This window comes from Struthio camelus, chromosome 20 (genome assembly GCF_040807025.1).
Source record: "Struthio camelus isolate bStrCam1 chromosome 20, bStrCam1.hap1, whole genome shotgun sequence".
Classification (NCBI taxonomy): Eukaryota; Metazoa; Chordata; class Aves; order Struthioniformes; family Struthionidae; genus Struthio; species Struthio camelus.
The window spans coordinates 4,237,437-4,251,297 of NC_090961.1; the positions used below are offsets into that span (position 1 = coordinate 4,237,437).

The 13,861-nt window shown below is 44.0% G+C and overlaps 1 protein-coding gene across 2 annotated transcripts in view; it reads right to left on the reverse strand.

The window, feature by feature from the left end:
- Nucleotides 1-13,861, reverse strand: part of COL5A1 (collagen type V alpha 1 chain) — a 177,191-nt gene that overhangs the window by 117,265 nt on the left and 46,065 nt on the right. For both annotated transcript variants that reach the window (XM_009665728.2, XM_009665729.2), the window contains exons 3-4: nucleotides 12,938-13,151; nucleotides 12,138-12,300 (exon numbers count right to left, since the gene is read on the reverse strand). In XM_009665728.2, the coding sequence (XP_009664023.2) occupies nucleotides 12,138-12,300; nucleotides 12,938-13,151 (377 nt within the window). The remainder of the gene's footprint in view (nucleotides 1-12,137; nucleotides 12,301-12,937; nucleotides 13,152-13,861) is intronic.

Genomic DNA, 13,861 nt, shown 5'->3' on the forward strand with positions numbered 1-13,861 from the left:
GGGAGGAAGGTACAGAAAGGAAGAGGAGGGGAAGGAAAGAAAACCTAGGCAAGGTCTCCAGTAAACATCTAGACTTGCATTTCCATGATAGTCAAAGTGCAGTGTAATGTAGCAGACCACATTTTGCAGCTCTGTTGAACAATTCACACCACTGCGATAAGGGGAGGAAAAGCAGCCAGGTGCAGCCCAGTGTTGCTTTTTTGTGGATTTCCAATCCTCCCTCCTTCCCACTCTCTAAACACTTCCCAAACCCCAGTATGAAACCCCAGGCAAGCCCTCAGACAGCTCTAAAGCCAGTGGCTCATTTTGGAAAGCCTCAGCCTTCCCCAGCCTGGGCTCACTTCCATCTCCAAAGGGTGGCTCTCGGCTTCTAGCAGCACATGAGGCTCCATGGCTTCCTGTTCCCATCCCATAATGACTGGGGCTCTTTTGAGCAGAGCAGGTCCCCCCCTGGGCTTGGCAGCCCAGCAACCAAGCAGAAAGTCCCTTCCAGGCATGGTGTGCAAGAGGGAAGGAGGAAAGGCCCTCATCACAGAGCTAGTTGCACACTGAAGCATGCGATAATAGTCTTCCCATTGCCCATGCTGAGCCTGCAGTTTGCCCTCGCATCTGGTAACAGGAAGGAGGAGGGAAAATATACTCAGGACAACTTGAGGTATATTTGCACTAAGGTGCCTAGGTTGCATGCTCTTAGCTTTGCCCCCAGTTTTGTCTCATAGCTGGATTAACCTAGAAGCCGAGCCACAGGTTTCTCAGCCATGCTGTATACAGCTTTCTGTCCACTCACTGCCACAACCCTGAGATCCACCCTGAGTTTTTATCCTCAGCCCTGCAGACTGAAGTGGCTCAGGATCAAGGGTTTTGTATACACAGAGGCTTTTAATCAAGACTTGGAATGTTTTTTGCCCCAAGAGGTAAATACAGAATCCAGGTTTTACGGATTAAAGAGAATGGGGGAAAACAGACCTGGCTGCCAGAGTTATCTCAGGATATAAGTGGGATTACATGCTTCGCCATCGAGATATCTGCTGACACGCTCAGAATTTAACTTAACACCAAATTTTGGTTGGGAAGGAATTTTCCTGCATTTGGCAGGCAACAATCACCAAACCACAGAGCACTGAGCAGGATGCATCTGCTGGGACCACCAGAGAAGGATGCTTTTTGTGCAGGTTCCTATTGCTATTTCTCACCATTTCTGCAAATCTGGCCAGCACCGCTCAGGAAAGAGATGAAAATGGATAGCTGAGCTAATGCGTGCACGGACACACACCCCTCGTTCATACCCCCTTCTTCTCCCTCTCTCTAGGGAACCGGATTGCCTGGTCTTCTGCTGATGTTCACACACCTCTCGCATCCACGCTCCAAACTACTTCGGTGATTATCTTCCAACAGCACTAATGCCCAGAAAAGCTGATTTTTTTTTTTCTCTTGAAAGAGAACCTCTGTGCAGGGCTCTCATCTCAATTAAATTCAACTTTCAAGAAGTTATGTTTAAACACAAAATCCTGTTTAGCTTCCATAACTAATTAAGCACTATCCAAGCTTTTCATCCCAAAAAGACGACCTGGTTTGCACACCCTATGGCCTGAAGAGTAGATATGAAGCTCACCCCTAGAAATGTGGTTGTATGAACAAAATTCATTGAGAAACAGAGAATAATGCAGTGTGACCAGCATGGCTAGCAGTAGCTAAGCATCATAGCTCAGTTAATATCCTAAGCAGCAAAGCTGTAAGAGGGTAAACATAATTTGCAGATAAATTTACTTGTGTTAGCAGCATCAAAGCCCCAGGAAAACCTTACCATGTTTGCAGACATTCCAGAGAAGAGAACAGTGAACAAACGCAATATTCACCACAAATTCTCTCATCTGCACACACATTTTTGCTTCAGTGGCCAGAGCACTGTTTGTTCAAATAGACTTGACCTCCTGAACCATGGCCAGTATGTGGCTACGTGTGCAGAACAATGAGTCCATGGTTAGAGACTTTTTTCCGTGTTCTTGGAGGGAACAGAAAATACACATACACACAAATACACAGGCCCCATCCAATACTCTGCACAACTCATTAGGAATACCCTCTTCCAGCTTCTGTCCCCAGGGTGATGTATTTATTGTGAACATATACATTCGATCCTGCTCAACTCTGTCAAAGTAGTACACCTGCACACTAGGGATGTCTGGAGTGGGCTAGGATTTTCCTTTGGGCTTTGGCAAGCAGCCCAGACTGCCTCAAAAAATAAAAAGCCTCACCATGTGCAAGGAACATGTGTTTCATTTGTTCATACCTAAATGACAAGGGAATGGGTTGAACACAAAGTCAACTAATAGAGGCTTCTAGATAGGACAGGTTTCTCTGTGCTGGGCCACATCCTAAGGTTTACTCTGTCCTTACTGCAATGAGAGGCTACATGCATAAAAAACTAGCTTAAAGACATGACAGACTTCAAGCAGTGTCCTGCAAAGGCAGGACAACAATGAGAAATCCCTAAATTTTAAATAAGTGTCAATTTGAGCAATGACAGCTTAATAGCTTAATGAGAACACAAGCCCATCTGCCTGAGCAGCCTGTCTGAGCTCATCGCTTGCCACTTTTGCCACAACCCTTCCCAGTGACTCTTTCCCAGGAGCTTGGCTCAGATGAGTCTGTATTTCCGCTAACAATTTGCTGCCACAATGCAAAACAAAAGAAAATAATGCAGAGGAAGAAAGAGGACATGTTCCTGTCCACAGACTTCTGCTCCAGAAACGCACTTTTAGGCAAATAAGAATAATTTGTATGACCTTCCACATAGATCAAGGCTCCCAAATTAGCAGGAAAAGGGAAACATACACTGCCTGAGTCCCAGACACACTATCGCTCTTACTGCTCTCAATAATTGCTTTTACATATTGCATGATGCTGCTGCCAATAAAGTCCAGCTGGAAACTTCTCCCCAATAGCATGAGTATTTGGCTTTTCCCCCCTTGTTCAAACTGAGGAAAATCACCTTTTCAAAATTTCCCAAACATGCCCACATTTGCTCTCTTCAGTAATTTTCTACCATACACCAGGTCCCTCTGCAGTGCCTCTTCTGCTTCCCGATGCCCCCTCGCGGTGGACATGCATGTCCAAAACGCCACTGTAAACCTTGGCATGATGTCATGGGAGAGGAGCAGGTTTCCAGCATTACATCACCCTGTCTGGGCTCAGCAATCAGCGCCTTCATCTCAGAGTTTCCATGGAACAAACTGAGGCTTCTCCCTCACCCACTCTTCCTCCTTCCCATTATTTAACAGGGGAAAAGCAAACTACAAATGAAGCCATAAGCTCGAAGAGTAATGACACCGCATCTAACAGCATCCATCAAATATAACGAGCCTGCCTATGTCACTATCTGCCCAACATTTAAATATAAAGCTCTCTGCCAGGTAAACGTCAGCAGCAAACATGCAGATTTTGCTCCCCAAACTTTGTAATCCCTTTGGTGGCCAGCAGTCATTTTGAAGGATGAGGTTTGCCTTCCAGAGACTGCTCAGTTTTCCTCATTAGCAGCTTGCACTGATTATCCTGGGAGCCCCACACAGCAGGAAGAATCCCCAAGGCCAGGAAAAGCTGGGCAGTAGCCTGCCTGTCCCTCTCCAGGATGTCTTTCATCCTGGCAAGGAGGCTGCCATGCAACATCCTGAGAGGACAGCAGTGATGGAGAGTCCCATGCCTTCCCTGCTCCATATATCTTGCCATCCTTCCAGCTGATGATCATCGCCACCTCCTGCTCAGCATCCCCATGGGCATCGTCCAAAATGGCAAAAGCTCAAAACTGTAATTGGTCTACAGGCATCACTAGTAAGGCAGGAGGTTTAGAGGCTGATGGCTATCTGAACCCTAACAGTAAATATCTGAGATATTTCCCACTTTGGTAGCTCCCAAATTCAAGGCAGGTAGCTGCTAACAACTGCTATCCAGGAGATGGCAAAGCCAGCAGTCCCATGGACTGGCCCCAGTCCATGGCAGCTACACTGTTCATACAGGACATTACCACTAGATTTTAATGACTGTGCTAATTGCCCCATGTTCTCAGCATTCATTATGCTTTGCTAACGAAGTCACCAGGACAGACTCTTCAGTAAGAAATTGCTCCAGACTGAACAACTTTTTCAATTTACAGGCAACTATCTCGTTTTCGCGCTCGACCAGAGAGCAGTGCATGCCTGCAAATCGCCTCTCACTGCCAAGCACCTCAGTGCCATTTGATACATCCAGCATTCAACATATCCAATCCAAGACACAATTATATATTAAGAAACTAATAAGCTAAGCTGCACACATGTCCGCAGGTACTTCAAGCAACATGTGTCCGCAGGTACTTCAAGCAAGGTCCTGCACATACAAATATGATTTCACAGTGAAGCAATTACAAGCTTCTCGCACAAGATGACACCCAAAGGACTAAAACTCTTCCCAGACTGACAATATGCCCCAGCAGCGTTCACTGGCACTGAGACCAGGAGGGGCAGCCAAGGATACTTATTACATACTGTTCAACTTCCTGAGCCCTGAATATCAGTTTGATTCCACTTTTCTTTCCCCGTCTCCTTCTATGCAGGTTTCTCCATTTATTTCCTCTACTGAATAAAGGAGCTATAAAGTAGTTTAGATATATACAGCATCCCCTTCTCTTCATCTGAAGATCAGCATGGCTTTGGTAGGCCACTCTACCTTAAATAACAGCACGCACCATCATACTGATTGCAAAGATAGAGAGGAGGGTATTCACACCAACTAATGGAGAAGTCCAACCTCAGTGTCTTGGAAAAGAAATTTGGAGCTCTAAAAGGCAGAGCCTGTTCAGCACAACACACCATCAGCAGTGAGAAGTAGCCCCCAGCAGCAGGAGACATCCCTTGCCTCAAAGCTAACTATCAAAGGCACCCATCCTGAGGTGAAACTCATCCAATTAGGCCCATGTGGATCTTACTGTAGGAATGGGGCTTGACTCAAGACAAACCGCAAGAAACAGTAATAAAACCACACACCTTCTTAGGCCTGATGCACAACTTGGCCACATTAAAAGATAAATGATGCACTGCATAACCGTTAAGCCTCAATGAAAGGATTTTTATGGTCTGTTTGAACAACAAAGCACATCTCTGCTTGCATTATACGCAACCATAGGCCAGAAAGCATCCAATATCAGCACATTGTACTAATTATCTACACATGCCTAGCACAGAGTTTCTTCTACTGTTTATGAAATTGAATTTATAACTGAAAAGACTAAAACATTCAATATTTGTATTTTGTAATCATTACTACTAAGACCACATCATTACAGATGACCCTGACCCAGTCATAAACTTTGCCTGGAGTCCAGCCGTCTAAACTGTCAATTCCCAAGTAAATCTAAATGAAAAAAAGAGCTGGGGCTGAGAAGTGTGTGCAAACAATTAGTGTGATGTTTTCACCAAAATCTTTACTTTCTCCTTCTGGAATCTGACTGACACTCACTCCTCCTTTAGGTCATACGAAATGGTATCAATCTTAGAATTAAAGTTAAATTACCTGAAGCACAGATTGCAACTTTTGCAAGCTGTTTTGCAACACTTCAGCTGGATATAGCTCTGTCCCTCCCTCTGTGCAGTCATGTATTCACAGACACACTGATAAAACCAGATGACATCCCTAGGCACCTGGGTAAGACGATCCTGTATGCAAGACCTCACCAACTGAACCCGAATATCATATTTAGGTTTTGATTAGACTGACTGCATTGCTTGGACTCTGGTACCAAAAAAAAAAAAAAAAAAAACCCACACACTCATCATTAATTGCAAACCCATCCAGAGGCATAATCTTCAACAACTGTAGATATTTTCTAGGCAGCATGGCTATTGTGAAAGAGCCTAGTTCTGTGATTTAATCCATACGTCTCAAGTGCACCATTTCACCAGAGAGGATCCCTTTGAAAAAACAAAAGCAGAAGAAATGATGAGAAAACCAGCAACTAAATGGAGAATTATTAGGAGACTGGGGAAAGCTACAGACATCTTCAATAAAGAGCCCTAATGCTGGCTCAAAACATTTTATTTTCCATCATCTCACACCATGGTATATATTAGTGGTGTAAAACATCAACTCTCTTTGCACTCCCTGAAAGGCTCTACAGCAAAGGAGGTGAAATCAGATTTGGCAGGGCCAGGAAAGCAAGCAGCCAGAACTGTAAATTAGCTTCTTTCAGCAGTCTGCCGAGGTAGTGAAAAAAAAATACCGGAGCACGTGTCTGTGGCGCATCTTGACAGAAATTCAGGTTAGTACAACTCCAATTATTAAGTAAAAATGCTTTTTGAAGGTTGACAAAAACTTGATACAAGACCTCAGCCCACTTCCTTTCTCCCGCTCTGGACTAGGCCCAGATCTTGCCGAACACTTAACGGGTTCAGCCTTGCACTCATGAGTAGCCTTATTGAGCTCAGCAGAGCCATTAAAATGCATACGGTTTGAGGAGATTGGGGACCTTGTTACTTTTCCTGTAAACAAATAAGTGCTCCAGTGTGCTCCATACCTTGCCACTGCTCTGTTTATATTTGCACAAGAGGCTCCTGCAAACAGGAACACCAAAACCCCCATGCCGAGGAAAGCCTGGATCTAGATGTGAATCAGACAGATCCATAGCCGAGGCTCCCATGGTACGTTTGCCCCCCCGTGACCTGAGAAAGCCCGCAAATTTTGCGGTCATCATCAACGTAGTCTTCTCGGCAGCCCAGCGTACTACTCTATGGCTATCCTCCTGCAAGATTAGATAGGGACTACATAACACATTAACAGCAGCTCTGCCTGCAAAGGAGAAGCCCCAAATCTCTCCATCCTCAACGAAAAATGCCACAAAAAAGCTTCCACCTACAGGAACCCTGGGCTCACGTGTACACATTTTCGTAAAACAAAAGCTATTGATCCAATCTTGCAACCTCAAAAGTGACTGCGAAAAATAATGCACAGAAACATTAAAAACAAGAGTACTCTCCAGAGCTGGAAATGCTAAAACCAAGAGCACCAGAAGCCAGGGAGAAAACCATAACAATACTGAAATGAACTCCAGGATTATCAACCTTAGTGATAATTGTTTTTTTAAGTGTAAACAAGGCACCAGATTAAAAGAGTTGGCATTTCAGTCCAAGATCAACACAGCACCTATGTTACAGCTAAGGGCATTGAAGCTTCTTTCTGCTTTGTCTTGTCACACCTTGAAACTTTCAACAGCCTTAAAAGCACCTCTGGCATCTTGCCCAGACTTTCTGGCTTAACCCAGCACAATTTGCTTTTCCTCCACTTCTGATGTCTTGATTTCACTAGCGGTCTCCCAAAACACAAAGCAGGAAAGGAATAAAAAGCACCAGCCTCTTAGCATCATCCAAAATGCAGCAGCGCACCACATCTCATCCCAAGACAGAGGCCTGGTTTGGACAAAAGCAAATACTTTTGTTTGCCCTTCGCAGTTCTACTGCTTTGGTAGGACAGCATATGCAAGGGCCTGAGACCCTCTTACTTTGCACCTTGTTTGGCAGAATCAAAAGAAACCATTAGGTGCCACAGTACCAGCTAGCCCAATGAGATGCAGTCAAGGTATTCAGCTGGACAAAATAAGCTGCTTCTGTTTCCAGAGAAGCCAACCAAAAAAAGCATCAACCTTAAACAGCAATATACAGATGCACCAGCCTTCCCACTCTTGGGAAAACCAGCTTCATCTCAGGGCACCAAATACCAGACCCTACTCCAAAACAACTCATTTCTAGAGGGTCAAAACACCACTTACCTTGTGGGACAGTCCTGCAAAGTTTTAAACAGATGAACTAGAAATAGTCAAGACTAAGCACACTGTTACCAGGGCCTCCTCAGCAGTTTCACCAAGGTCCACAGAACAATTTTAAGGCCAGTTCCAGTGCTGTCAGCCAGCCAGGTGCTGCATAAGCACTTTTATAGGTGCTGCAGCCTCACACAGTAGCCTCCTTCTTAAGGAATCGGGAGGAAAGCAAGAAATACAAGATTTCCTGCCGAAATATGAAAGAAATTGCACATCTGGGACTTTGGCAAAGTCTGGGCAAATTTCATTTTGTTTATCAGCCCACCACCGCAGAGTCAGAGTCTACAGAGTAACATCGAATAGTAAAACAGAGGGCTAGACCACATGCTGTTGCAGGAACCACACTGCTATGGGATTGGATGTTCAAAAACACCTCTGCAAAGGAGGTTTTCACCTAATCCAGCCCACAGTGACATTTACCTGCCACAGATGTTAAACAGCACTTTTAATTTATAAAGATCCTCCAGCTGTGGGTTTGAGGATTTTTTTTTTTTTTTTCTATCACCACTTCTGGGTTTGAAACCCAGCATCAGCAACCCTTACGGAGTCATGATTTGGACTTCATTTCACCCCACATGTGCTAAACCAGAATGATTTCTTCAGTTCAGAGTGGGCTGAATTGCTCTTCCAAAAGACCACTACTATAGTAAATGGCAGGTCAGAAAAGCAAACCCTCTGGGAGGTGCCATTCACATGGTCCTGGAACGTGCAACGTATTGGTCAGATGGATGGAGGCGCACGCTATTTTGGCTACACATATCAAAGCTTTGCCAAGTTTTGGTCAGCAGGGGCAATATTTCAGCCCAGTTCCTCAGCCTGAGGGGAAAGAGCAAGCTCTGGGGAGACTGCTGCTATCCACTGAACCCAACGAGTCGCGCAAGAGCATCTTCCGAGAGCAATCTCACATGAAAGCCTACAAAGTATGGAAATATCCCACAGCCACGGCTGACAGGTAAAACTTTCAGCAGAAGGGTCACTACCTTTTAAGATATGTTAAAATAAAACATAGCAAAAGAAACAGTTAATCCCTTTAAAAAAATAAGATACATTCACATGTCTTCTCACTTCCTTCCAGTGTTGCTAAAACCACAGGAACACTGCTTACTACAGCCTGGACACAGAGAAAGTGTTTATCTTGCACCATGGGCTATTTCTTTTCTCTTTTGCTCTCTGCGAATGGCTCTTTTGTCTCACAACGTTGTCCTCTCATTCACAGCATGAGGCCAGCCACCGCTTCCCAAACTCAGCGCGAGAGTCTGTCCTGACACTTCTTTGCATTTGTAAACTTCTGTTTTGAACAACAGCTCAGCACAAAACTTAACTTGTATAACCTAGGCTCTCAGCTTGGCCCCTTTTCAAACCTACTTGGCATTCCCAGAGCTGTACAGAGATCCACACAGCCTCCAAACTAACTGAATTTTAATGAGAGGAAGTAGTTTTTCCACTGGAAGAATGTTGTGCTAGAGAAATATTTTGAAACTTCTCTAACCTTTCCCGCCAGACTTTTTCTGCAACAGCATATGAGCAAGGAAGTCACCATCTGTGCACTCAACTGATGAAAGCAGCAGAGCTCTGCTTTGCTTGTGACCCCAGCTAGACCTAGAGTTTAAATAATTAGAACTTTCTAAACAAAACCAAAAAAGAGTCTTGGGTTCGTCTTGGTTTCAGTTCTGACAACGCTTCAGAGAAGCAGGAAATGAATCCCCATAAATTAGAGATCTTGCTGATCTGTGCTGAAGAAAAGCCTGTTTAAGCCCTCCAAAGCCTTCCACCCCACTCCAGGTTAACTTGATCATTTTAGTTTCCAGCAAAAGGAGCAAACACTACATGCAGGTAACCCTATGGCTACAGAAAACCCTGGGGAACATCATCTTAGCAAGCTGAGGTGTTCAGGACAGTTACCTACAGAACAGGTACAGGCAGGAGCAGCTTCATCTTACTGTAGCTGGAATTCAGAGTATAGAAATTAATAGCTTTCTAGGAATACATGATTTTATATCCCTTTCCCATTCTTCTGGGCTCAGATTTTTTCCATAGTTTCTACTTAGACTTGAAGATTGCAGAGAGAAGAAAGAAGGAGTCCAAAGGAAATTAGCCTGCTGAGATATGAATTAGGAGATTAGATTATAGCCTGCTGCCTTCAGGAAACCTATTACATTCAGTTTAAAGCTTGGGAACATACTGAAAGCCATTTGTCTGATGGAGAAGATGAGAGGAAAGGACAAAGATCAGAACTGGAGAGGCTATTTCTTTAACATATGTACTAATATTATACAACACATGCGAGTGCAAGAGAAACAAACCTGCAAATTGTTCACTAGACCAAGTTTCTCTGGAAGTGCTTGCAATAATCTGGTAGCTATGTCTTGTGCTAGGAGCTGACAACTGGGCAAAGGTCTCCAGTGAAGAGGAACAGCAGCTCTTTTACACTATCTTCCAAAAGCTACATTTCACAAGCCCTGTTAACTTGTACTCATCAGGGATAAGATCATTTGCAACATGGGAGCTAGTGTCCAACTGCCTGGGAAGGGCTAACAGCAGAGCTGGGAGCACGCTGATATCCTTAAATGCATGTGTTGCCCTGCCTAGCACTGGGCCTCTCAGTCTTCGCTCCAGATGAGCGCCAAAAGACAGCATAACAACATCTCAAGCTTTAGGGGCAGTTATAGAAACTGTATTTTTGCTGGTATTGCACCTACATCAGAATACCTGCGTAGCCCTGTGCACCTCGCACCCTCCAGCAAGCCAGATATCATTACAGCCTCGTTAGAAAGAAAACAGCAATACAGAGTTGTGCCTGAGCACACTCTCAGGGGACGATGCAGGAGCTGGACGGGGCTGCGCCTTCCCTTTCCAAATCACAACAAAATGAAGTATCATCATTAAATTACTGCCTCCTTATCCAGTTTGGATGCAATACCAACTTATTTAAGAGGATCTATTAGATCTCTAGGTCCAGTGGCCCCCCAGAAAAGCTGACTGCTTTACATAACAGCTCTACATAAAATATCACATCCAGTGTGACTGCAGAAGCTTTTGGCAGAATGTCCAATACTTGTGAAAGATACTCCAGTGCCCATTAAACCCAGCTTTTACTTTCCGTTTTAATTGTTAAGCTTCCCAGGGAATGTCTATTAGCTTAATGCAGTTCAGAGATCCAGTTCTAACCCCCTAACTGGGATTTTGGCAGCAATGTTCAGTCAATGCATTCTTGCTGTTTACAGCAGGCCAGCTCCCAGATGTCAGCAATGTTAAACAGTCTGGAACTTTCCTTCTGAGTGACAGATAGCGCAATGCAGATGAGAGCTGACCTCAGTACAGCTCTAATTATCCCCCACTGTTATAAGATGCTCCCCATTCCTTTGCGGCATTTGTCAGCTAGGCCCATGAGATATACACAGCTCTTCCTTCCAAGCAAACAATAAATAAGGAAATACAGAAGTCAATAGGTCTTAGTTTACACTCCTTTGCACTGCCTCCGATTTCAGGGAAGCGATTCTAGCTTTCAAGCAAGACCAGAGTCAATATTCTTGCACGCACAAAAGCCTCAGAAGTGCAGCAGATCACTGAAACTGACTGCTAGTCAAATTTTTACATCAAACTAGCCACTATACTACAGAAAGAACTACAATATTCCCTTCTTCTCTTTAAATAATCCTGTATCTCTCTGCTTAAGAGGAGCTAATGGGAACATTCCACCCATTAAGGTTTTGGGTTGCTTTTTAAAAGCAGTCACTGTGTGGGAGGTGGCAAGGCTGCTATACAAGCTGTTGAGGAGACACTCCTGCACCACAGGAGAAACCAATAATCAATGACCAACACATGGGGAACAAACAAATTCTTATCACCCTCAGTGAACTGACTTGCAAGGGAGCTGCTTTCCTCAACCTCTGCTCACCGCCCCTGACGTATGACCTAATCACAATGCAGGGGTGAATGAAATCCTGTTACATCCAAGAGTGGAGCAATTCCCCAAACTAAACAAACCAAAAGTCTGAAAACTACAGACAAAATCCTGGTGCAGCAGCTCATCTAGATCCCCAACAGGGGCATGAAACCAAAGAGAAGCAGGAGAGCTCATTCCAGCAGATCTGGCCCGCTGTTTTAATCACTATTACAGAAAGCATTTACCTAGTCAAAACACTCAAACACTGACAAAATTTTAATTGCATCTTAGAGTTCTACTACACAAAAACCCAGGAAGAGTCTTAAAAACAAGCTGTCTAACCACTTATCAGCCAGCACCCAGGTCATCAGCTCTGCAGAACGTCTCCAGTTGCTTATTGTCATGGCTTACCTCAAAGACTTCCTCATCCAGTATCCTCGTTCCAAACACAATAATGCCATTGACATCAATGATGGGGTGGTCACTTCGGTCCAAGAACTTGGTTATCTTCTTTTTACAGTCCAAAATTAAAGTGACATTTTTCTTTTGCACACTGATGGCTACTCTGTGCCACCTAGAAGAACACAGTCCCATGGAAAAGTTAAACAGAGCTTTGGGCGTTCAAGAACAAGCCAATTTTATAACAATGACTCTTTCATGAAATGATGTTCCTGCAAAACTACACACCAGTCATCATCTGCAAAAGGACAAAAATTATCCTCGGGCAGACCCTGTGTTATTTGAAATAGAAGTTACTATAGCTGTGTTGACAGACGGTGCCTACTCACCACCTATCCCTGCGGAACAGGTAGGGGAGTATGCTCTGGTTTCAACACGAAGTAGACGAAAAAACTCTCTCAAGGCTGTTCCCGAACTATCCCTCTCTGTCACCCTCCTTATGTCCTGCAAAGTATGTAATATGGACATAGCACGGCACACTGATTTATTTAGGCCTTTTAGAGAGAAAGTCAGTGTTCCTATCCCCCATAAATTTCAAATAATCTGCACTGACTAGTACGAGAGTCACTTTTTTTCATATCTGCAGTATTATCTGGCAAAGCATAAAGTTCAAGAATGGGAGACTTGGCAGTGGTAAATGGTGTGTATATACATTAATACATAACTTCTATTTTACACACAATGTTCAACATATGCTGGTATTGATATAAATAACGTACTGTTTTTCCCTTTGTGCACAAAGTTTCACTTACTTGCCATCTGCTAGGTTAATGCCTCTAAAGAGAGGATAGTCTTCTGGGCCTGGCTTTCCTGTATGGTCTTCATACAGGAATACAGGAGATCTACCCATCTCCACACCAATTTGCTGGATCCCTTGCTCATTGTAAATTGAGATCAAGAAGGACTGACCTCCTTTCTTCGCTTTTACAGTGGTTAGAATGGAGAAGTCCTCTGGGAATGGGGAAGCTAGAGTGGAAAAGCAAAGAGGTTAGTCAGGTTCTTTCTGAAAATGCTTGTCTACTGGAACAGTCCCTGTCGTCTAAATGCCCATGGAGAGACCATTAGCAACTATTTACCCCTACTCATATGTGCACATGAGCAACCCTAAATTTGAATTGGGCAGCATCTTGGTTGCCATCTAAAGATCTGGCTTTCTCCCCAAAGCCTACCGTGCTACAGAGTTGTGATGTGATGCAACCCAAAGCGTACGGCAAAGCCAATGAAAGGCTGTGTCCCAAGGGCTACTTGCTCTAATAGCACCTTAAATAACAATCAGAAAGTCTTTTTTCTAGCCCATATTGAAATGTCTGTTACAGAGCCAACAGCCCTCCCATACCTGAACTAGCAAAGGACAGTGAGAGCTCTACTGTTCTGGGATGAAAGCACTCCAATAAAAAAGAGGTCCTGACAAAGTTGTTAGTCTATATTATTTGCATCCAACACCCTTCCTTGGTGGGTCCTGGAACTTTTTAGGAGACATGGCAAAAATGCATCACAAGGTCTCCAAATTGACTTAAGATGTCAGAGGGACAGAGGGAATTAAGCATCCTATGCCAGTTAGACACACACAACATTGAAGGAGTTTAATAGAGGAGTTGCATCAGATTTTGTCTATTTTAGACCAGAACAGAGCATTCTGTGGCTGTCTCACTGGGTTGGTACAAACAAAAAATTGA